Below are 26,065 nucleotides of genomic sequence, written 5' to 3'. Positions count from 1 at the left end.
AATGAGATAGGAAATAAATGAGTGCCTTGAGATCAATGTGTATTTTCCTTTTTGATTTTGTATCTCTAGCACCTAGCACAATGTCTGGCAAATAAAAGGTGCTAGTTGACTTGAACTGAATTGTTTTAAGTCACTCAAACCCTATTTTGGTTCCCCTCTGTGTGATGCCCCAGATCATGGGAACTGTTACCAGTGTTTGTATTTGGAGGTATAAAAACAGTTCTAGGGAAGAGAAAGGTGGAACCCCCAATTCATCTGCCAGGGATACAGTAGAGGTACAGTTGGGAGATGGAGGGTGGGGAGAGAATGATCAACACATTTTTCTATGCAAACATTATTATATGTGGCAATTAAGTTCACTAGTCTGGGACCATATTTCAAGTACAATTAGAAGTTAAATAGGGCTATCCAGGGAACCTAATCATCATGCATAACATTGTTTTTAATGGCAAAATACAATCCAGGTCCCAAATAACTAACTCACAAGTACAATTTTAGAACTGCTTATGCCCATTATTAGCCCAAACCTCCTTCTCCCCACAGAAAACCACAAGGCTAATATCTGAAGGATTTGAAACATGAATTCTGTACACACAATTTCTTGTTCCTTCCAAATTATGAATCAGTGGAGCCCTTCAGGGAAGAAGTCAATCTTTGCACTTCATTAAACAGACCAAGTTCTCTTTCACAGAAGCAAAAATCTATGTCTTACCACTGAAATCATTTGGGATTTCAGTATAACCCCTTGCATGGCAACCACACATTTTAGCTAACTTTTTATGGACAAAAATTAATGGATACTACTTTGTTTTCATTTTTATTCTCAGCACCTCAGATGTCCCTACCCACATGCATTAGTGGCCTTGAATTTGAGAAGAGGTAATAGGGCAAGAGAGGGTAATTTATTATATAGAGTCACAAAGTGCAAACAGAGAAAATGAGAGCAAAATTACCACTCTGAGGGCACTCATGATGGCCAAACAACCAAGGATAGCAAAGTATTCAGCATTAAGTGCTTTACAGCCCACAGAAAGTCGAATGATATTGTTATTATTTATATTATACACACACGTGCAAACACAGGCACACATGATATCCCAAAAGCCAGTGCAGTTTTAGGTTTGAACAAGCTTAAATATATGTATACCTATGTATATATATGTATTATTTATATGTGTATATATGTTTACATACATGTATATATACAAGCATATTAAATCCAATGTGTCCTGGTTAAAAGGTTAGCTCTCTTTTCATTATATATGCCATATCACCCCTCCCCATCATGAACAATCTTAAAATGTTTCAAGTATTACAAAATGAATCAATCGTTTCAGTCAACCAGATGTGTAGATCAGGAAAGAATCAATTTCACTAGTACTACAATTAAAAAAAATAAAGCTATGTTTTTTTTTTTAATTGTAGCAAAGTTGTTCACAATACTTTCTGTTGAAAATAAAGTGGTATCTTGTGGAAACTGGCTGATCAAATTATCCAACAATATTATACCATAAGAAATGACAAAAAGTAAATTTGGAGAAATTTGGGAAAATTCTTAGTAACTGGTGCAGAATAAAGGGAATAGAACAGGTAAAGACTACACTAAATTCTTTATTTAAGAAAACCAATTTTGAAAGATTTAAGAACACCAATCAATTCAATGACCAGCCATGATTTATTTTTATAACTTATTTCTATGTATCTCAGCCCCCTCCTTTCCCTCCCCACCCCATAGAAAGCATCATATGGCATCCAGTACTGTATTAAGAAGAAAAATAGCTGTTACACAGAAGGATATAAGAATCTGAAGAGTGATGTAAAATGAGTCAAGACTTTGACCATTGGCAGTCATTGATTAATTTGATTTTGCTTATAAAAGCTCTCGATGAAATTTGTTAGAAACAGAACATTTGATTCCTTTTGAATCAGGAGTTTAGAATATGGGTCTTTAAACTCTTTTCCTTGGAACCGCAAACTCTAGGGGTGTGTGTGTGTGTGTGTGTGTGTGTGTGTGTGTGTGTGTGTGTGTGTGTATTTTATTGATAAATGAAACAATGGTAGAAGTATTTTCCTCATTTGGAATTTCTTACACCAATAATATCACACACATTTTCCTCTCCTTTTCAAAAATAAATGAATGAATCAGTAAACAAATAAGTAAGTAAATAAAATGAGTATTTGGAGGCATTGCAGTATGATGGAAGAGCCCTGAGAGCAGGGGACCTTGGTTCACATCCAACCTCAGACACTTATGTTTTTGTTTTTAAACCCTTAGCGTCTGTCTTAGAATTGATATTTACTATTGGTTCACAGAGCTATGAGAGCTAGGCCAGTGGTCTCCCCTATCATGTATTCATACTTTAGGAAAGTGTTCAAAGATAAATTTTCACAAATCCATTTTGCTTATGATCAACCAAACTGGCCCATGTCATGTTTAAATAGGTGTAGCTGAATGAAATTTCTTTTAAGAGAAATCTTTCAAAAACATTCGAATTCCAACTGTTTTATTGCCCCTGGTAATTGTGGGCTAAAGGAGATGCCTCACAATTCATAGTACAATGACTTAAAGCAGGCCAAAGTAAGGGATGGGGCAGGCAGCAGAAGGAAGGCTCTACAGGTTTGCTTACCTGGGGTTACTGAGCGGACAACCACTGGTTTCTCACTCCCCGCCACAAATCCAAATCCCAGGACAGGATCTCTCCTCATCTCAACTTGTCGAGGAGCAGGAGGGATGATTTGGCAGCTATCAAATCGAGGGTCTTCAAATGTGACCCCTTGTGTCATGTGACTGTGGACAAAACAAACCAAGACAAACAGAAGAAAAGAATCATGAATACTGCTAATGATAGCTTACCGCACGCACTAGTGTATAGAAAGCTGACCTCAGAACCAGGAAACCGAGGTTCAACTCCCACTTCTGATACATAGTTACCATGGGCAAGTAAGTGGCTTCAATTGAAAAAAGATGCTTTCCCCTCATTTACATGTTAAAAATAATTTTTTAAAAACATTCATTAAAAAGTTTTGAGTTCCAAATTCTCTTTCTTCTTCTGACCCTCCTTGAGATGGTAAACAATCTGATGTAGATTTTACGTATGTAAAACATTTTTCTGTTAGTTATTTTATGGAAGAGATCTCAAATAAAAAAAAAAGGAGGAGAATAAAGCAACTGAAATATAGTTTGTTTCAGTTTGCATTCAGACTCTTAGTTTTTTCTCAGAGGTCAGAGAGCATTTTTATCACAAGTCACTGGAATTGTCTTGAATCACTGCATTGCTGAGGATAACTAGGTCATTCACAGTTGTTTATCAGGACATAGTGTATTACTTGTACAATGTTCTTCTGGTTCTGCTCACTTCACTTTACATCGGTTCATGTAAGTCTTTCTAGATTATCCTAAAACTCTCTTGCTTGCCATTTCTTATAGCATAATAGCATTCAAGTGGCTTCCCTGTAAAGCAATTCTCTAAGTTGCAGGGTAGATCTTGACCTGTATGAGTGCAGGGAGTTTCCTTATAGGAGAGATGTCAAACACACTGCCACAAAATAAATAAAGATGTAACAGGCAAATGTTTAACAAAGTAAATAAAATACAGTCGAATCTAGATAATGTTAATATTGTATGTATCTTTCTAAATCAGTATGTGGCCTTCAAGCAACCTTATGTTCAGTTTAATGAAAGGGCCACAGTTTCTACTCGAAATTGATACCATTCTCTCGCTGTCCCATACTGAAGACATTCTTGGCTTGGTCCCTAGGCCCCATATTGCTACAGTGCTTTTCAGTAATAAAGTGTTTTTGTATTTCTTTTTTCCATGCATAATCTAGCTATTCAGTTTTCCTCTACAGTCTAACTTCTCTTTTCTTCATTGACTACAGAAACAACAGAGATGGATTGTAAATCCCTGAATGTGCACTAAAACTCACTTCAAATGTATTTTATGCATGCATCATACAGAACTGAATCAGTTAAACACCTGAAAATAACTGTCTCTATTCTATGATAAGATATGCCTTCTTTGGATCCCATATCTGCTACAATGACCAACTTTGTGACCTTGGGAAAGTCACTTTATTTCTGTGGGTCTCTGTAGTCTCATCTGTAAATTGAGGAGCTTAGACACAATGAAGGCTAAGTTCCCTTCTAGTTCTAGAATTCCATTTTATACCCAAATGCACAGCCCAGCTCAGAATGCTCTATCCTACATGATGGGAGGCTTATTTTTCTCAGAGTTCAGAACCTCTAGCAAGGCAAGTCTGATCATTGCAGAAAGATCAAGTTGAACGAGTGAAAGGGAACAAGACTAATCCATTTAAGGCTGTCTGGGTTACAATGAAACAGTGAATTTATTACGCATGTGTAAGCTACCTATGAATCAACTAGCATTCTGACAAAATCTATGGCACTGTGAGGAATTTCTGCTGCATCACGTTTTCATTTTGAATGAAACACAAACAATAGAATACCAGGCGATCACAATCTCAAAATTCATCACAGCGCTAAAAAGCTGGCAAAGTGTACTTTGGGTAAACATCAAAAAGCAACAATGGTTTATGAGGGAATGAAATAAAACAAGATATGGGTGAGAGAACAAAGTTTGGGTTAGTTATTATGTATAACTCCAGGGTATGTAGAATCCTAAGGGGCACGCAGGAGGGAGAAAGATTATCTGATTCCTAATGTTTGGATCTAATCTGTGTGTGGTGTAAATTAATGAGACCTGAGTTGAGTTATGACCATGGGTTTTAGTGCCAGGGGTCTTAGTGCCAGTCTTCTATGCTCAGAATCAGAATCTGGGGATAGTAATGATGGAGTCCTGCCAGATATGTTATCTAAATAGTCAGTCCTCAAAATCCAGGTATTTAATTTTCTGGACTTTAAACATTTGTGTGACTTTATTTGCAACCTCATTTTCATTTTCATGGTGGCAACCCTATACATTTGAGGCTATGCATAGGAGAGAAAAAAAAAGAGGCATGCTGTGTAATCTTTTTGAGAGTCTGGTAGCCTATAAGATACTTGTCTTTTTCATTCTATCATTTTAGAGTAAAGAGCACCCCATGTATTAGAACCACGAAGCATATTTTCATTGTTTGTCTGAAAACTCAAGCTTCCCATTGCAATTATGCCCCCAAAGCTTAGTATAGTCATCCCTTGCTATTTTGCAGTTCGCTTATTCGCAGCTTCACTGCAATGTAGGTTTTTTTTTTTTTTAATCTAAGTCTGTATTACTGAGTTTTCACTATATCCTGGGATTTTGCAGATGAATAATGTACTGTAACAATGGAAATGCAGTACGCCACTACAGCTTGCACAAGTTTGCTAACATGAGATTATACAGGGCACACTATTGTCTGATGGGATGAAAGGCAACCAACCACAGCACTGTAATCTGTATCCTGGGCACTGATTGGCTCAGTGACTAGCATTGGTCTGTTTGCTCTTCCACATTGTGCCCACACATTCAGCATCTCTCCTTGTCCACTTTGTGTCGACATCTGATCACTGTGAGTATTTTAGAAAATATTTAAGAGCATATGAAGTGCTTATAAGAGTATGGGAAAAGTTAAGAAGAATATGGAAAAGGTTCATAGGAGAGTGGGAAGGGTTTATAAAGACAATATATATATATATATATATATATAATAAAATAAATATAATGTTGCCACTTTGTGAATTTTCATCTATTGCAGAGGTCTCTGGAACATAACTTCTGTGATATGTGAGGGATCACTGTATAATTCCTTTGACTTTTAAGGTGATGTGGAGACCTCACCAGTTTCTTAATCTTTTGACAGCAGTGACTAAAGTCCCATCAATCTCTCCCTTGGTTTTCAGAGGGTAGACAAGGTAAAGAGGTTGACAGGAGTTTAGTATATAATGTATATAAGTATTTAACAACTTCACATTGCCTTCTAACATAGGGCAAGGGTAAGATTCAGACTAAAATATTTTAGATTTAATTTTGTTTGCTATACAGTATTTATAGCACCATAGATTTAATTTGTTATGAAAAGTGAATATTGTCTGAAATCAATGTTTGTTTTTTAAAATGAGATGTTAGCATGAAAGATCACAGAATTTGAAGGGATTACTAGTGAAAAAAGTGTTTTGCATGTTACCAAATTTACTTTGTGGACTGCATTTTATGGGTTATTTAATGGTTACTATGTTAGGAAAAGTGAATATTATCAGATTTAATGTTTTGTCATAAAGAACTGTAGGCAGAAAAAGTATCTTTTCAGAAATGTTTGGAGAGAGATTACTGTTTTTGGTGGTTGTGAGAATCTAATCTTCTATTTCCCTTAGATTCCATGTATTAACATTCATGATTTTGACATTAGCATCATTTTCTAGGAACTCTAATCTCTCCTTCTAAAAGCTGAGAACTGATTTTAGCACAATTATGATTCCCCATTTATCTTCTCACAGGAAAAGAAGGAAATCAATGTGAAGTCTATCAACCTAGAATTTAAATATGGGTGTAATTAATAACCATTTTGTCCAATAGGTAAACTGTTTATGAATGCATGTGAGTAGAATTCAAATCTATGTCCTTCCTTTATGATTAATTTAATATAAAAATCTATCCCAAACAGAAACTAGGGTCAGATTATTTTGCTATTTCAAACCACAATTACATTTATCTTGAAAATACCTTGATGTTCTTTTAATCTTCTCTTCACAAGTTACCTTCCCTTCTTATCTCCCATCTCAGTTTTCATCCCATTCACTCCCCCTTATTCCCATGCCTTTAAAAAAAACTTGGTCATTCCAAACGGTTTAAGGATACATATTGAATGTTGAAAGAACCAAATAGAATTATGTATACAGTAAGAAGGAAGAGTGGACATTTTTCCTATGGCCATTCCCCCAACTACAACAGAAATTCTGAAAGTTGGTTACCTAAAATTTTGGTCTCAGACCAGCTAGATTGAAATCTTGCAAGTTAGTATGGTGTCAATAGGCTACTGATATAGGAAAACAGAAGGGAAAAACAAAACAAAACATTTACATCACTCCTACTATGCGCCAGGCATTGTACTATGTGCTGTCCAAAAATTTTCTCATTTGACCTTATTTGATATGATTTTTGGAGGGTCTCTCAGTGAAGTGAAATTCCATTCCTAGAAAAATTTCAGCTAATTTTTATGAATTGATTCAGTACTCATAGATCATATATAGTAACAGTATAAACAAAATATTTTACATTTGGGTAGTATGGGGTTCAAAGGCTTTCACAATCCACCATTTGATTTCTGTAGCAATCTTGAATGATGACAAAGTATATGTATTTATCATTTTTCTAAATGAGGAATCTGAGGCTAAAACTAGTTAAGGGTCAGAATAGCATGGGAACGTCACTTTGCCTTCAGAGGTCTCATCTTCCTAATTTGCCAAATGAGAGAGTTTGACTAAATCATCTATATACTCTCTTTAAGTTCTAATAATCTAAGGGGAAGTATGGTACAGATTTGAGTCAGAGATCCCGAATTCTTATCAGGAATATGTTGTTAAAAAAGCAGTATAAATGGACATACATTTTTAGATTTCATCTGCATTATTACTAATTTATATTTAACATTTCACTAACATTTTCCCCATCACTTCCTTAAGTTTAGACAATTAACAAAACAATAAATCAAGACCTCATTTGTAGCAATTGCCAATTTCTGAGGTATAAATACTCACACTGCAAATTTTACAATCATTCTCCCAGCCAATTTGAATCAGCTCCACCCCAACTGTGGTTCTAATCCTGGACCTGCCATTTACTAACTGTGTGACTGGGTAAATAATTTGATTTCCATAGATCTCAGTTTCTTCAATTTATAAAGTGAAAGAGTTGGATTTGATGTTAATCTAAGGTCTCTTCCACCTCTAAAGTTAGGATCTTATAAGTCTATGACCTACCCAAGGTCACATGAACATTATGTAATAGAAGGTACAACTGTAACTCAGCATCCTGACCCCAAGTATAGTGTTTTTTTAAAAATCTGTATTAACCAAAGCAGCTCACCTTTTATGTCCTGGACTAAGAGACCAGCTTGAAAATGAGAACTCTGCTCAATGAAATCAAAGCCAAGATGATTACTACAGCCTCAGAGTTAATTCAATTTTTTCTCTCTAATCTTTTCCAATGAGAAAATCTTTTAAAGAAGGTCATTTTATAATTCCCTAGAAGATGTGGGTATGCCATCTGGCCAAGCATATGGTTCAAATGCAATAAGAAGGAGGTGCAGGGAGTTTGGGGTGGGGATGGTACAGGAGCTGTCAGAAGACTCTCCTTGTATACAATTTACAAGAGTGAGGTGTCAACTCAAGCACTTCACCTTGTGCTTTTTTCCCACCCAGTTAAAGTTAGAAAATCCTGACAAGCCAAAATGATGGTAGAAAAACTCTCATGTAGTAAGGGAGAATCATTTATATATAACTCCTAGTTGTCAGGAGTTTCTAGTAAATCTGAAAGAACTAAAACTGAATCAGGTTCTTTTCCCCTCCGAGAGACAGTGGGCCATGGTAAAATGCAGGTATGATGACAGCTTTATGTAACATGATGGGCAGGGAGGGGTATGATTCCCAAATGTACCTTGAGCTGGACAGCCTTGTAAGAAGTCCAAGATAGTTTCTACAGGTACCTGAAGCTGGACTAGTGGCCCTCCAGGGAACTAGGGTGATTCTTTATCAACTATCTTTCTTCTTTCTTGTCCCAGAAAAGACAACCAGTTAAGGAAAAAACCACTGTTTAATAAAAACACAACAGAATAGTGACGATGTCCTTTTGCCTTGAAGAGGTGGGGTGGCCAACTCTCGCTTCAGGAGAGAATCTAAACTAAGTAGTAAAAGGGTTTTCTCTCCTCTGGGCAATGGAAGGTATGATGCTCATGCTGACTTGTGGGATAAAGGAGATAGTTCAATTCTATTTCCAAGATGAAAAGAAACTCATCATTGGTGTCCTATCAGTGAATTATCTCCATAAGTAGGAGGATCAGGAAAAATGGTCTGTAGGAGGTGGCACCTAAGCCAAGTCTGGAATAAGGTTAAGGATTCTATCAGGTAGAGCTGAGGAGAGAGTATATTTCAGGTATAGGGAACAGAGCTAGGACTTCTAATAACATTTAATAAATTGAAATAATACCTCCTTGAAATTTGAATTGTAAAAGATAATGAAATCAAGGAAAGTCTTGATTTCTTTCTTATAATTGCAAGAATGGCCTGTGTGTATGGCAATGGTGTCTAGCCCTTATCATTATGTTTATCTTTGAACCTCTCCTCTCTAATATTTTTCTTTCTATCTATTTATCTTTCTATGCTCACTATAGATACCTTTTTTTTAAACACTCAAGTTCTCTGCCCTTCTCCCTGCCTGTCTTTTTTCCTGTTAGAGGATCTGATAAGTCATTAATACTTTAGTGTGAATTAGATTGTGTTACCCTCTCCAGGTGTGTTTGCATTTTAAAATAGGCGCAGGGAAGAGAATCTAAAGGAATGAATCTTTAATGGTAGAATTTAATTTACTATGGATAGGAGAAATATTTTAGGGCAGGGAGTCTCCTCAGAAGTCTTTAAATCATACCAGGTAGATCATTAGAAATTGACTTTGTGTACAATTTGTCCTGAACTTAATCAATAAAAAAATCCCTTTATTTAACACCTACCATGTGCTAGGCATTGTGCAAAATGCTGGGGATAGAAAAAGAGACATGAAGCAGGGTACGATTGATTTTGAGGAGAGGAGAAATTTAGGCAATGTTTAACCCTCCATACTGAGGAACGCAGTACTAAGTAGGAATTTTTGCACCTGGGGTCAATTCCTGAAAGATGCTTAAAGGTGTTAAGTATAGAAAGGGTAGGGTACTACTTTGTGTGTTAGGGATGCAGAGACTGGTTAAAAGGTGTGAGATCACTACTGAAGAAGCCATCTTTATGGAGGGGGACAAGGAAGGATGGAGAACAGAACTGCAAATATTGTCAATATGCTCTAAATTTGGTGCTTCTGGTCACCTCCACTGAAACTATAATTCTGTGAGACAATTTATGAAGCTAACCCTGTTCCATATTAAAGAAAAGAGGAAAGCAGAGATGTTTGAGAAAATAAGACTTTGCAAAGTAATAGTAATAATGTACAATGACCAGTTGTGAATGACCCAACTATTTTCAGCAATACAAAGATCTAATACAACTCCAAGGGACTCATAAAGAAAAAGGCTATACGTCACCATAGAAGGAACTGATAGAATCTGAATACATCCATCACTTTCTGTTCTCCATGAATTCTCTCTAGTGTAAGTTACATGGGTCTTTTCCATAATATGATGAACATGGAAATATGTATTGTATGATGACACATGTACAACCTATATCATATATTACGTGTGTCTTGAGGAAAGGGATGGGAGGGATAGAGGAACATGGATTACAAAATGTCAGAAAATGAATATTAAAAATTATTTCAATATGTAATCTGGAAAAAAATTAAAAAAATTTTTAAAAGGAAGGCTATATTTTCTTTTATAATGTTCTTTACATCCACAAGGAATGTATAATGGTATAGTGGGAAAGCAACAAAAATAACAATAACAACAAGAAGCAAAAATAGCTTCCAATGTGGGTTCTGCTACCAGCTTACTCTATGATCTTGGGCAAATGAATTACTTTCACTGGCCTCACTTGCCTCATCTGTAAAAAGGGAGTGGGGGAGGAGTTCAATAAGATGAAATCTGAGGTCTCATCTAGGTTAAGAAATTTTATGACAAATGCCACTATTTTTAGAACTTCTGAGTTGTTTTGCAGAACCTTGGAGATATTTTCTAATAGATTTCCAAGGTCATAAAACTTGAGATTCTTGAGTTTTTCCTCAAATTCATATAAAACGTACTGGGAACTCATTCATAACATGGCTTTCACCCCTCCCTGCTCCCTTTTTGAAACCATGTCTTATATCCTAGAACCCTGAACAATCAAGAAATCCTTATGATACAAGTTAGCTGACTTTTACCAAAGTCCTAATTTGGTTTTTCATAGTCATTAAGGTAACCCAGCATTCAATGGGGGTTCTTGTGAGCCACCAGTCAAGGACCAGCCTCCCTAAGAAGCCCATTAACAATAATGAAGGCAGTATATAAAAGTATCTGATAAGGTATAGAAAGGTTATTGGGAGAGGGGCTCCTACAGTGGGGAATCTACATCTTTTGAAGTAGGAAATATAAGGCCAATGGCAATAAAGACAATTTTGTGCTAGTTTGTGCAAAAGGTGAAAGAACTCCAAATAATAACAGAACAACATTGATAACAACAATGATAAATGAGCAAATTCCAACGTATTAAAGTTGGCAGTGAATGCTGTTGGAGTTCTAATGGTCCTTTCTCTTTTTTTGTTGTATCTTGGCTATTTTGGTCACAGCAATAAATATAATGAACTTTCTGCTAGTGGACACATTTTTTCATTATGTTTTGGGAACAAATAAATGGCCACAGGGTACAAATGCAAATGTAATCTGTGCAAAAAGAAAAGGCAATTGAATTTGTAGAATAATAGGATTGTAGATATAGGGACATCAGGGGATCTACTCCCACAATCTTAAAATTCAATGATTTCATATATTCCCTCATTCACACGCACATATGTACATGAGTGTGTGCACATACATTTCCAAATTACAATTCCACAAGGATTTGAGTTCAAATCCAGATTCTGCTACTTTCCACTTGTGTGATCAAGGACAAAACATCCTACCTCTGAATCTAGGGTTTCCTTGCCAGTAAAATGAGGGTGTTGGACTAAGAGACTAAGAGATTTAGTGCTCTCTGTCTCTCTTTCTGTTTCTGTTTCTCTCTCTCTTTCTCTCTCTCTCTCTCTCTCTCTCTCTCTCTCTCTCTCTCTCTCTCTCTCTCTCTCGTTCTTTATTTTTGAAGAGGACCAGTGACATCATTGGGTGATGTCTTGACTTGTGTGTTAGATATAAGTGAGACAGAGTTGCACAGCCATCAACTCTCACTCTTTCTTCTACAGTCCTCTAAGTCCAGTGACAAGACAAAAATGAAGAAGACAGGATGCAGTAGATGACTGTGGCTTCTTTGATACCAAACCAAACTCCAAGTCTCTAAGTCATATGAAACCGTACAAGTATGCATTAGCCAAAACAAACCAAGTAGCAGTTATGTAGCACATATTATATATCAGAACCTGGGAATACAAATATAAGGAGACTGAAAGATAGCCCTGCCCTCAACAGTCCTACATTCTAATCTAGGAAGATACTACATGAAAGGAAGTTGAAAATCAAGGGCAGGTGAGGAGGAATTGGGGGAAAGAAGGTAGATGCATGAGAGTGGAGTGGAGAAAGCAATTTTTTTTTTGAGTCAGGAGCAGTGTCTGACTAAAAGAATGAGTGGAAATAGCAGTCCTCAGCATTCTTCTTAAAAAAGAAGGTTCTAGGAGGAATGTGGAAGGGGCCACAGGGGAGAAGGCTGATGGGTTATGGAAGAAAAAGAAGTCTAGAGAGTTAGGAGTGGGACCTGCAAGAGCATGGTAAATACACATAAACTTGAATATACAATACATCACCATATTAAAACACTGGAGAAGACTAGAGGGGAAAGTCACCTCTATGCTTGTCAATGTTTGCTTCTCTAGTAGTAATTTAGCCACTTAGGGAGGCATAAGAACACTTTCAGGCAACAAGAAGATTATTTACATTACCCAGGAGTCAACAGCATTAAAGCCACAAATATTCATGCTTCTGTCAGTGGCTAACTTCCTGTCACCAAGAGAAACTAGGAAAGATGAGAATGAAAAATCGAGTACTTAGAAGTGAGCTGTCTTTCATTAAAGAGGCAACATGCTGCAGTAGACAGTGTTGTGTCAGAATTCAGAGGTCCTGGGATCAAAACCATTTCTTTACTCTAGCTCTTTGTGTAACCTTTGGGCCTCAATTTCTAAAATTGTGTGTGTTAAAAAGAGAACCACAAAGCTTCATATATTGCTTCTCATGGAAGCATAGGACTTTGGTATGGAAAGGGATTCCTTTCGTAGGGATCATGGAGTCTAGGGTTCTTTTTTTTAATGTGCATTTTTTTTTTTATTCTGAGTCCCAAATTCTTTCTCTCAGGCTCCTCCGCTAGTCCCTTGGGAAAACCAGCAATACATAGTCCAGAGATTCTTAATTATGTGTGTATGTCATAGACCACTTTGGCAATCTAGGGGCCTAACAGACTCCCTTTCAGAATATTTTTAAATTCTCTAAATAAAATACATAGAAATATAAAGGAAATCAATTATATTGAAATATCATTTTCAAAATATTAACAAAAGAAATTCATGGAGCCCCTGAAATCTATCCACAGACAACTAGGGGAATTCTTGTTCTAGTCCAACAATTTCATTTTGGAATTTAAGTAAGAGCCCAGAGGGGTCAAGTGATTTAAACAAGGTCACACAGCTACGTGGGAATGGAGCTTCCCTTGCAATTGTCAGACTCGTGCTATTCACCCTAACAGCCCCTCTTTGGCCTTCTTTAAAGTTTTTACCTTTCATAAAAACGTCATGTATAGTGGTATTTTTATCATCAACTGGCTTTATTTTCAGAAACTGTTCCCTCTGGGATTCTTATACTACCAATCCTTGCTCTGATTCAGTGGTAATGGAACCACATGAAGGTTTTTCCCCTTTGAGTCGGGCACTTTTGGCCAGGTAGTTGAAATTAAAAAAGAAAAGAAAAGCAGCTTGGCTCTTGTTTTTAACGAGCTGAAAAGGCGGCATCTCTGTACCTGCTGACTACGCCTCAGTGAGCTCTGGTGCTGCGGTTAGGAGAATACAATCTCAGATTCACCATTCTGCTTCTCGCGGAAGAACACGCGCCGGCCAGGGAACTTGCTGAGGTGAAAATACCAGCACATTCATTGAGGTGGAAAGTGAGTACGGCAAAATGGAGCAGCAGTTTGCAAGTGGCCTCCTTTTGACAGCTTTCGTTCCAAAGGAATGACATCTGCTCCTAGCTGGCCTAGTACCTCTGCTTAGAAGGCGGGGAAGATTTTCAATGAAACCCTCCAGCATTTTTTCTTCAGCGTGAATAGCAAACTGGTGCCTTCAATCTATCAGGAAGAATTAATTCAGCTCCCCATGGGAGGAGACCTAAAAAAAGAAGCTCCTAGCTTTGGATGGGCTCATTAGCATAAGCAGCCTCCTCAGTGGCATATGTGCCAAGCTGAAAGGTCTGAGAAGGGCGCCTGGCATTTAGAAACCATTAACCTGGGTACAGAGGGCAAACAAAAGCAATGGGCTACTGCAGGGGCACTCAGGGCCGAGGCAGGCAGCAGTGAAAAAGATAGTCTGTAATGAAATGGTTCTTGGTTCCAGTGGCCTAGTGGGCATTGTGTTGCTCTTACAGTCAGGAAAACGCAGGTTCAAATCCTGCCTTAGACAATTATCAATTGAATGTCCCCTGGCAGGTTTATTGATCTTTCTTCTCCTCAGTGGTTTTGCAACCTTATTTCAGCAACTAATATTAGTTCAGATAGAGCCATCTGTGCCTGGATGGGGTTCAGATGCATGATTATAATTTGGATGAGAATGATAGTGGAGGAATAGAATCCTGCTTGGCTGGGTGTGACTATAAGTGAGATGACCTAGCCCAGTGAGAAGATATGGGTTTGAATTTGGGATATGCCACTTAGTAATTATCAGTCTTTAGGCAAGTCATCAACCTTTCTGAACTCCAGTTTTGTCATCTGTACAATGGGTATAAAACAACTCATATTACCTGTCTAAAAGAGTTGTTCGGAAGATTAAATGAGATAATAGCTGTCCAGTCTTTTGTAAAGATGAAGTGCTATATAAATGTGATTTATTCTTTTTCTACTAGTACCTAATTCTTGCAATTTTGTATCAATCAATAAATCAGTAAACATTTATTAAGCAACTGCTATATCTCAGGCATTCTGCTTCTCCCAGTCTTCTGACACTAAACTGATCCCCATGATCAGATTTCTCTGTTTCTATTCCATTATCTCCCTTTACTTATCTCTTTTTATTTATCCATCCATCCATCCATCTCTCTCTCTCTCTCTCTCTCTCTCTCTCTCTCTCTCTCTCTCTCTCTCTCTCTCTCTCTCTCCCTCCATCTATATATGTATATATCTATCTGCTCATCCATCTCTCTATTTCTCCATCTCTCTGTCTGTTCTCCTGACCACCTGCTCCTACCTCTCTCTTTGTCTCTCTCTCTCTCTGTATTTGTGTCTGTGTCTTTGTCTATCTCTCTCTCTCTCTCATATAATGTGTATTCCTGAGGTTCAGAGGCAGCTAAGGTACAGTCTTAGGCCCTGGGTCCAAATTCTCATCTCTGGTACTCTGTGTATGACTGGGGCCAATCAATTAATCTCTTTAGGCCTCAGTGTTTTCAGTTGTGTCTGAGTCTTCATGACTCCACTTGAGGTTTTCTTTGCAAAGATACTGAAGTGGTTTGCCATTTCTTTCTTCAGCACCTCAATTTGGGGCAGCTAGGTGACACAGTGGATAGAGTCTTGGGCCTGGAGTCAGGAAGACTCACCTCTTAAGAGTTCAAATCTGGCCCCAGACATTAGCTGGGCAATCTTGTTTGTCTCAGTTTCCTTGTCATGCTCTCTACTATGCCTCTGAATTTTCCATTTTATAGAGGAAACTGAGGCAAACAGAGGTTAGGTAACTTGCTTAGCATCACATAGATACTAAGACTCTGAGACTGGATTTGAAATCAGGTCCTCTTGACCCGAGGCCTGGCACTTTATCCACCTATTTTCCTTTAATTTGAATATTCTTTATCAAATTGTAGAGTCTTTGTGCTCTGCTTTGGCGAAATCAGTTTCCACCTCGATGAAGTCTGAGATTTGTGAAGAGTTGAAGAAATATAATTGGCCACATATTTTCTATCTTCCCAATAGCATCAAATTATTAGCTCTCTGTCCTCTAATTCTGCTACATGTACGTTATTTCTTCTTTTTTCCATAATCTGAGAATGACTGGGTCCCTCTCCCAGTGCTCAAGTATGACCTCATGATAGCTAACTATGGCATAATTTGAAGACCTTTAGGAAATCAGCAGGGCAGCTGGGCTGTGCAATGGATAGGGTACCAGCCCTGGAATCAGGGAAGACTCATCTTCCTGAGTTCAAATCTGACCTCAGACACTTACTAGCTATGTGACTCTGGGCAAGTCACTTAACCCTTTTTGACTTGGTTTCCTCACCTGTTAAGTGAGCTGGAGATGGAAATGTCAAGCCACTCCAGTATCTTTGCCAAGATAGCTCCAAATGGGGTCACAAAAAGCTACATATGACTAAACAACAACAAAGGGAATCACTGGAAGATAAGCTTCTTGAGGTCAAGGACTGTTTGACTTTTATCTTTGTCTCCATAGAACCTAACATAGTGATTGACTACATAGTGGAGTCTTAATAACTTCTTGTTGAATAAATACATTATAAGATGGAAAGAACAGCATCTACGTAAAACGATTCTTTCAGCCCCTCTCAGGCAAAATTCTCATCATCTACAGAAGGTTTGTTTTTTTTTAAACAACATTAAGGGCTGTTTAAGCAGCCCTGGAGGTTTATACAGTATTTTTTTTTTAAGCCTAGGGAATCTGGAACGTTTTCTGTGACACAGACATATAAAACACCCAGAGAGCACTGCAGTGCTTCTAACTTTGAGCATATAGCACAAATAAACAGCCCAGAACTTCACTATGCCATACTACAAAGCAGATGGTATGCTCAATCTTCACCAAAGCCCTCCACACACGGACTGTAACACATCTGGTGTCAGGGTCTTTCCTCTTCAGAGGAGATGCCTTTTTTTCTGCAATTTTTGGGAAGAGGGTGTCAGATTTTCCACATCTGCTCCTGTCCATATAGAGAATAGTTTTGTTAAGCTGATTAATCAGTGCTGCTTCATACTGTCAGGGGTATTTGTTGCTATTGTCATTTTTCAATCTGTTTACTCTTTATTATCCCTTTTGGGGTTAATGGAATGGTTTGCAATTTTCTTCTCCAGCTCATTTTACAAATGAGGAAACTGAGGCAAATAGGGTGAAGTGACTTGCCCAGAGTCACACAGCTAGTAAATGTCCAAGGTCAGATTTGAACTTAGACAGATGAGTCCCCTACTCGAGGTCTGGATATCTATCTGCTGTGCCACCTAGCTACCCTTTTGGTAGTAGGAACATCATTGAAAATATGAACATTTGAGAATGTGAACAGAATGTGTTTAGCATGAGTGAAAGACCCAAATATAAGCAAATGAAAATAAGTCAAAGGTTTGTAATTCTCTTTATCTCTTGGAGTAGGGTAGATATACAAAAAGGAGGAAATACTTTTAAATATTTATAAAGTGAATAATTCTCTTAACTTTTCCTTTAATAGCTAAGAAAAATAAAAACCAAACAAAGAGACTAGAAGTGACATGTGGAAAATTAATATTGAATTGTGGTATTCTGTGAAATAAATTCCCTTTAGCACTACCCAAATCAGCCTGAAACATAGTGCAAAACTCCTGATTTCTGGTTTCCATTCAGGCTATGAAAGTGGGTCTGGTTCTTTCTTTCTAAACAAACAAAAGATTAAGGGTGGGGCTGAGCAGCCATGGTGAACCCTGATTAAGGAAAGTCAGCAAGCTGTAGCTGCCATGTTGGATTCCACGTGGATGAAAATGTTGACATCTTCTGTGTTTTCACCAAGGATGCTCTTTTCTTGTGATGAAGTAATAAGTGGGGAGTTCAGGTTTCTAAGTCCATATCTTCAGTGGCTATTTTCCAATCAGAGATGTTTGGGGATGTTGAGGGGAGGGACTGACTGAGTGCTGAGTTCACAAGTAGTGTATAAACTTATGGTAGAGAAGGCAGGCTTTTAAAAAAAAATTTCTCTCCTTGCTGGATTGTGGAGAGGGTCAACTGAAAAGATTAGGATGTCTTGTCCAGTCAATTAATGAATAATTTAAAAATTAAGAAATCTTATCTCTTGAGAATTTCAGTCTTTAAAGACATGTTTGAAAGGAAGACAGTATAACATCTGGGATATTCTCTATCCTCCTCTTCTTTTAGGTTCAGAGTACAGCTCAAATCTATCTCTTCCATGAAACTCTTACCTTACCATTCCAACCTATCTCAGTCTGAAGTAATCTCTCCTAATTTTAAACATAGGATTACACCAACAAGCACCAGAAGCAACAGTGGGGAAAGAAATCATGAGGAAATGGGCAGAGCAACTACGAGGCAGGAAGAAGAAAATAGGGAATTTTTTTTTTGTGTGTGGGAAAAAGATATATATATTTTTTCATGAACTTAAGTTGATGACATGGGTAGAAAATCGATATTCTTGAATATCACATTGATAAATAATAGAATGGTATTGTACGAATTAAAATAGTTGGAATAGTCATAAACTGTAGTGATTAAAATAGTGAAAGACTTAAATTGTAGTAGATATAAGAGTGGATGAGTAAATTGTGAACGCAGAAAGTATGTTTTCACTACAGTGTCTTTTTTTTTTTTAAACCCTTACCTTCCGTCTTGGAGTCAATACTGTGTATTGGCTCCAAGGCAGAAGAGTGGTAAGGGCTAGGCAATGGGGGTCAAGTAACTTGCCCAGGGTCACACAGCTAGGAAGTGGAGGAGGCCGGATTTGAACCTAGGACCTCCCGTCTCTAGGCCTGGTTCTCAATCCACTGAGCTACCCAGCTGCCCCCTACAGTGTCTTGTTTTAAATCAATATAAGGTGGTCACCAGGGAAATATTCCCAATTATGAAATATACCCAAGTCAAATGGGTTTTATAGGGATTTTAATTAATACAAATGAGGATTTGATGAAAGTGAGAGAGAATAAGAAAGGAATAAGTATGAAGGGCCTTAGCCGAAAGGTCTAGACCTGAGTCTTAAGAGAGAGATCAGTCTTTAATCACTCACCACAAGATCTGTCCAAGCAAGAATATAGACACCTGTTCAGCCAGCCATCCTTCTCCAGGGACTGACTGGAGAGAGAGAGACCCCAGAGGGACAGAGTCTCCTCAGAGGGAGCTCCAGCCAGAGTGAGGCTTCAAGGCAGCCTTTCCCAGCTGAATCCTGAATCTGAATGCCCTGAATGAATCTGAGCTCCTATTTAAAGGGAATTTTCTCCTATGTCTCCTCCCCTAAGTTCTCCCATCTACCAATCACAGTAGATGTTTTTCAAAGGACAGACCCTTCTTAGTTCACACCTTAGTAGACTAATCTTTTGAGTAATTCACATCTGAGTAGACTAGAATCTCTGAGTAAGTTTTCACCTCTTTGCTCCTTGTAAGTTCACAAGTTGCCTGACCTTTATAGGTACTTAGCACCCTTTTGTATTAGTCCTAAAAATAGGCATAGCTTAAGAACTTTTGTCCTACTATAAGTATGGGTTTAAGTATCTTTCATTGTTCAGCAAGGAGTTTCTTCCCCTAAAGCAGACGTAAGTAGGGGTGGAGTAGAGGTCTCACATGTCTGATCTAAGTAGAGTTCTCACATTCCTGATCTAAGTTCCTTCATTGTTTAAAGTGGGGAATGGTCTTAACCCAACCTTATGAAGTAGGGTCTGGAAATTTTTTAAGGTTTACAATCCTAATCTTATGAAGTAGGGTTTGAGAATTTTTAAGGTTCACAGTATAGATCAGTAATGGTGAACCTTTTAGAAGTCAAGTGCCCAAACTGCAATCCTCATGCTGCATATGAGCCATCCACCTTACCTCAGGGGTAGGGGAGGAAGCACTCCTATTGGGCTGCTGGGCAGAAGGGAGGGTGATATGAGAAATGCTCTCGGATGTGTGTGGAGAGAGGAGAAGGGGAGTAGCTCCTTCTGACACACTTGCCATAGGTTGGTCAACATGGGAATAGATTGTCTGAAAGTAACATTATTCTACAATCTGGATTTACAGAGCTAGGAAAGAAGAGGAGAATGAATTACAGGACTTGATCTATGATATGGGGAATTCCTGGTAGGGAAAGTCCTTCTATCAATTCAAATGTTGATCTGGGTCTTGAAGAATGGACCACCATTGTTCAGTCAACTTTTAGTTATGTCCGTCTTTGTGACTCCATTTGGGTTTTTCTTGGCAAAGATACTGGAATGACTATCATTTTCTTATCCAGCTCATTTTACAGATGAGGAAACTGAGGCAAATGGGATTAAATTTAAATCCCATTTCTGATTTTTACTATCCATATGATCCTGGTAAGTCATAACCTCTCCAAGCCTTAGTGACTTATTTGTATGTAATGTAGTCTTTGCTATGCATAATCAGATCATCAGTGAAGTTGGGAGTAACCTTCTGGTGGATGTGCTTTTAATAACTACCAGACTGGGACAGTCTTACTTTCTTTCCTTCTAACCTCAAGAGAAAGTAAATGGCTTTATTTTGGGTACCATGATATGGACTGGTGGGGTTGGGAGAAGTGGAGTTTCCTTTCCCTGCCCTTCTTTTTACCTCATGGCTCCAAAAACGAAGAGGTTGAAGTAAATGACTTCTTAGATCTCATAGTTCTCTATTGCTCTGAATGCATTTTCTACAAGTGGTTGTCAGTTAGATAATCAGAAGATATTTCTATCTTGGGTTTCATGGTTAACAAAAAAGAGGAAAAAGGATTTTGATTAGTATTTGGCTAAACCCTGCACACTTTTGGAAGTCTGGTTTGGAGTCTGAGTCTATTGTGGTATTAAAAAGCTAAATGTCCACAGTGAAAAACAATCAGCAGACCATGACATTAGAACAGTTGGGTAGATTTTTCAGATCTGACTGCTGACTGTACCCAATATATCCTTTACAATTCCACATCAGGGAAATAGCCCATTTTGACAATATTGCCAAATCTTACTGTAGTAACATATAATGAAATAGGTTCTCTCCAGGTTTAAGCAGAATAAGGATTGATTCTTGTTATGGGTGCTAATGCAATAGGCTTCAATAAGTTAAAATCGCTAAAGATTGAATCTATGACTATTGTCAAAGGTTCAAAGGTTTCATGCCTGTCAGGTCTCTCAAAAATGCATAGAGGAATTGAACAGGACATATCCAATCTCTATCTCTCTGGGTTATGGAGAGTGAATTTAAAAAAATGCTATACAAATTTAAAAAAATTAAAAATGTTATACAAATTATTCAAAGTTATAAAAAATTATAAACTCAATTTAAAAAAGTATTCCAATTTTAAGCTAATTTCAAAATAAATAGTATTATGATATTGATAGAGAATCTAACTTGGGATCAACCATAGAGATCTGTGTGTAAATTCCATCTTTTATCCTTATTAGCTATGTGAGGGTGGGCAGATCATTTCCTCAGTTTCCTTATTTGTAAAGTAGAGAAAGTAATATCTGTAGTATCTATCTCCAGGGCTGTTATCAGGCTGTGTACATCAAGAACTCTGTAAACCTCATAACTCTACATAAAAATCAGTTAGTATTATTATTTATAAATTATAATAATGTCCTTGACTTTTTTGTCCTGGCATTGTACTTAGGTCTAAAGTTTATGATAGAAAAAAAGCAGAAGTATCACATTTTTAAGCTATGCAGTCAGCTCTAGAAAAATGGTGTGGTCAATCAAGCACTCACATAAATTAATGTTCAAAACAGGTCTTATTTACTCAAAATCACATCAGTTCTTCAAATGCTCAGCTCCATTGTCACCAAAGCAGCCCTAACAAGTAGGCTTTTTATTCAGGTCCAGGTTCAGTTGCAAAGATAAATTTTTGTCATCAGTGAGAACAATGAAATTTCTGGCTAGCGAAATGATTATTGACTGTTCCCTGGGAATTTGATTATGGGATCTAAAAGGGCAAGGTGTTTGTCAGTTTGCCTAAGGTAGAAAAGACCCTACAGTCAGCCTTGTTATCAATTAAATTAATTGAATTCTGTTCAGTGTATTTAGAGATGACTTCCATGTTAATGGCATTTTAATTTGACAGGTAATAAGAATCAAGTCCAAGAGAAACTGAGTGGTGGAGCCAGTTTTCATCGCAAGCCCTTAACCCCAGGGAATCATTATTCAATTAAGCTTAAGAAATGTTTATTAAGTACCTACTATGTTCTAGACAATGTATTAAGCTCTGGAGATCCTGTCAGATTTCACATAAAACTCATAGTTCTCAGTTGATGATGGCTTGCTTAAAAACAATGCAAGCAACCCCTTTTATTATTTATGACCCAAGTTTACCACTAGGCTGTATTCCAAAAGTTGACTTGAAATTTATTTCCCAGGAAGTCAAATTCATTTTCCCATAAAAACAATGTCACAAATGGTAGGTAGGTTCCAAGGTTGTTACCTCAATGAAAAATTAAAAAAAAAGCTTATTTGAGTTAACTCTTTTCAGACAGAATCAGAATATTAAAAATACTAGGCTGAGTTCTGGAACGCAAGAACAGAGGACCTGTGGTGTCATATTAAGGAAGAAGAGAATTAAGAGAAGGTAGAAGAGTTTCATTCATGCATTACAAGCACAAAAAGTTCCATAAAAAATAGCTTTGGCATTCTTACATTTCTCTCCATATCCCCCAGTAACTCTTTTCTATCAGTGATCTCATTTAGAGATGTGCTAGAACCAGTTTAAACAGGTAGATGAGAACTAATTGTTCAATTGCCAATATAAGCATTATACCCCAGAAACTTATCAGTGACACAAATCAGGGCTTGGCTTAATGTTTTGATGATTGATGATGTAAGTTTCAGAAAATGATAGATAAAGCATTAACAGTGAAGATTATACTTATTTACCCTACTAGAGAGAATACACACGTTAAGGAAACTGTCTTTGAGGTATTAAAGTAAAAGACAGAAGAACTGTAATTTGTTCATTCATTCAGGATGTTAAGCAAATTTATTAAATAGGTACCCTGAGACAGGCACTGTGCTAAACAGTAGGGTTATAAAGAGGGCAAAAACATAGTATCTGCTCTGGGGAAGTTCACAGTTTAATGGGGGAAACAACAGGCAAACAGTTATGTGTATTTGAAATAATTATAGAGTATATTGGAAGTAATCTTGGAGTGATGGCAAGGGTGTGGGTTGAAGGGAGAGGGAGGGAAAGACCTCCTGAAAAAGGTAGGATTTGAGCTGGCATTTGAAGGAAGTCAGGAAAGTCAGGAAGTAAGAGTGGGGAACCTCATTGGAAGTATTCCTACCTGATAAATGTTTTAGGGCTAAATGTAGTTGGGCGATTGATTGATTCAATACACCTTTGAAGCTGGATCAAGAATTTCCTGTGTATTTTTAGTTTAGCTAAAGTGGCAGCTCTTAAACTTTTTCACTCTGCAATATTACTGAGGAAAGGAGGAAGTTCTGCCAATCTTACCACATCCCTGTGGCTCTTCTACATATTCACAAAATGGCTCATTGTTTGTTCCCCCAGAGTATTCGAGTTTCTGTTTCTGCATCCCAGTATACTCTAAAGGCCAGTGGAGATGAAGTTTAGGAGGTGGAAGAGACAAACTCAATGTATTTCCTTTGTTACTTTTTAGTTGCCTCCACTGCTATCAAATGGTTGTTTGGAATTCGAGTTGCTTTGACCCTCTTGACACTGACAGTGACCTTCCTGACATCTTCAACCTTTGGCTTGAGAAACATTTATAAAAGGAAATAAGCATCCTCCATGATAAGCAATTTAATGGCCCACATTAACATAATTTATCATCACATTAGCATTTAGAAACTCTGAATGATCTCAAAGATTAACAGTCAGAATAGAAACAATTTTTCTTAAGCTTTAAAAAAATCTATCAAACTTGAAAAAATCCATTAAATTCTCCTTCCCTTCTTCAACAACTCCAGTATTCCTCCTTTCTCCCCTTCATATGTGCAAGACAATAGAAGATATAAATTAGCATTTATTATCTTCAAATGTGGCTCCATCTCTCTGCCTCAATTCCACCCCAGGCAAGATTAGAATGACTAGGAATGAAGAATTTCATATATAGTCCATTTAGGGAAAAGTCTCATTGGAGCAATCTCATAGGGCCATAGGATTTAGAATTGAAAGGATACCTTAGAGATCTTCTACTCAGACTCCCTCAATGCACAGATGAGGAAACTGAGGTCTGTAGTGAGAAAGTTACTTGCCCAAGATTACACAGGTAGCTTGTTCTCCCTTCTCAACCTTGCCTCTCTTAAAATACACCCCCCCCAATAAAACTATATACATTTAGGTAAGTTTTTACTTTTTGTAGCATGAATTTTATTTGGCTATGCAAAGTATGGCGCAAGCTTTCATATTGTATAATGAATTATTTTTAAGAGCTAAGTGATTTTTTAAGTATAATTAGCATGTGTTAGCCACATCAGTTTTATTAAGAATGAATTTCTTATGATCTTAATTAAGGTGTAACAAAATATGTAACACAGGCATTCTTGATGACATATTTAACAAATTTATGACTATCTAATTAACTTGTTATAATGTTCCTCATTTAATTCCATCTAAAGGCTGAAAAGTACCCATAAACGTTAAAGTTAATTGCACATATATTGGAATTCTTTCTCATATTCTTTGTTGATATCATTTAAATACCAGCTCATCTGCTTATTAGCATTTGTTATGACAAATACCCATACTGTCAAAGCTAAATAAAATGCTGTTAATGATATGCAATAATAGCATTATTAGATCTGTTTATGATATACTAGCAATTATTCCCACTGGAGACCTACTTTAGAGTCTTCATAAATCTCTCTTGACTGTGTGATATGACCTATCATGCATTTAAAATTAACAGCAGTGACTAATTATATCAGGTTTACTTTTATGAAGTATCTTTATCATAATTCCTATACGGTAGTTTAAATATTACTTACATTTTTATATATTTAATATTTTATAGACAGAGGAATTTGAAGCCCAGAGAGGTTATTCAACTTGCTTATAAAATAGTCAGGGCAAGTCATGCCAACAAACATTTAATAAGGATCTCCTATGCGTCAGGCATTGTGCAAAATGCAGGGGAACAAAGAGAGGCAAAAAAAAAGTTTTTGCTTCTCAGTGATCTCACAGTCTAATGGGAAAGACAACATGGAAATAACTATATATAAACGAGATCTTCAGGGACAGCTAGGTAGTACAGCAGATACAGCAGCAGGCCTGGAGTCAGGAAGATGTAGACACTCAGACACTTCCTAGCTATGTGATCCTGAGCAAGTCACTTAACCCTGATAGCCTAGCCATAGCCTGTCTGAAGATAGAAAGTAAAGGTTCAAAAAACCAGAAGAAACAAAAAATCCAAGATATCCAGAGGACAGACTGGAGATGATCTCAGAAGAAAGACTTTAAAATTAAGATTAAGGAGGAAAGAGAAAGTTCCTTAAAGATGGTAGCATTTTTAGTTGGGATTTGAAGGAAACTAGTGGAGCCAGGAGGCAGAGATGAGAAAAGAGTATTACAGGTCAATGGTCAACAAAAATGCCCAGTCAGGAGATAGAATATTTTGTGCAAGCAACAGCAGGGAGGCCAATGAGCCCTAGAGTACATGGAGTGGAATAAAGTGTAAGAAGATTGGAGAAGTAGGAAAGGGTCAGGAATCTTATTTTATTTGAGCTAAAGAACCTTACAAACTATACAGTACAACCGTGTCATTTTATTGATGAGAAAATGGATTGCCAGAGAGATAAATGTTTTCAGTGGTCTCAGACTTAATATGTATTAATTAAAAATAAATATATTTATATGAATAAATATAAAATTAGATTAAAAATAAAAATTTAAAAAGTAACAATGTGAACTTGAATCCATATTTTCTGACTTCATATTTAGTATTCTTTCTTTTTATTTCCCCCAACCTTTATCTTCTGTCTTAGAATAGAAACTAAGTATTGATTCCAAGGAAGAAGAGCGGTAAGGACTGGGTAATCAGGGTTAAATGAGTTGCCCAGGGTCACACTAAATTTGAACTTGGGAACTCCAGATTTAAGGCCTGACAATCCATTCACCAAGCAACATTGCTGCCTCTAAAATTCTTTCTAAAGCATCAAGCTCCCACTTTTTAACCTGGAAAATATAGTACAAACCCCCCCCCCCCAAAGAATCTAAAAGG

The 26,065-nt window shown here is 37.2% G+C and overlaps 1 protein-coding gene across 3 annotated transcripts in view; it reads right to left on the bottom strand.

Moving 5' to 3' along the window:
- FRMPD4 (FERM and PDZ domain containing 4) overlaps positions 1-26,065 on the bottom strand; it is a 742,306-nt gene that overhangs the window by 123,375 nt on the left and 592,866 nt on the right. For all 3 annotated transcript variants that reach the window (XM_056808256.1, XM_056808255.1, XM_056808257.1), the window contains one exon: positions 2,628-2,788. In XM_056808256.1, coding sequence (XP_056664234.1) covers positions 2,628-2,788 — 161 coding nt within the window. The remainder of the gene's footprint in view (positions 1-2,627; positions 2,789-26,065) is intronic.

Source organism: Monodelphis domestica, chromosome 8 (assembly GCF_027887165.1).
Source record: "Monodelphis domestica isolate mMonDom1 chromosome 8, mMonDom1.pri, whole genome shotgun sequence".
NCBI classification, from domain to species: Eukaryota; Metazoa; Chordata; class Mammalia; order Didelphimorphia; family Didelphidae; genus Monodelphis; species Monodelphis domestica.
The sequence above is the reverse complement of the archived record's forward strand: the minus strand, read 5'-3'. Positions and strand labels throughout refer to the sequence as shown.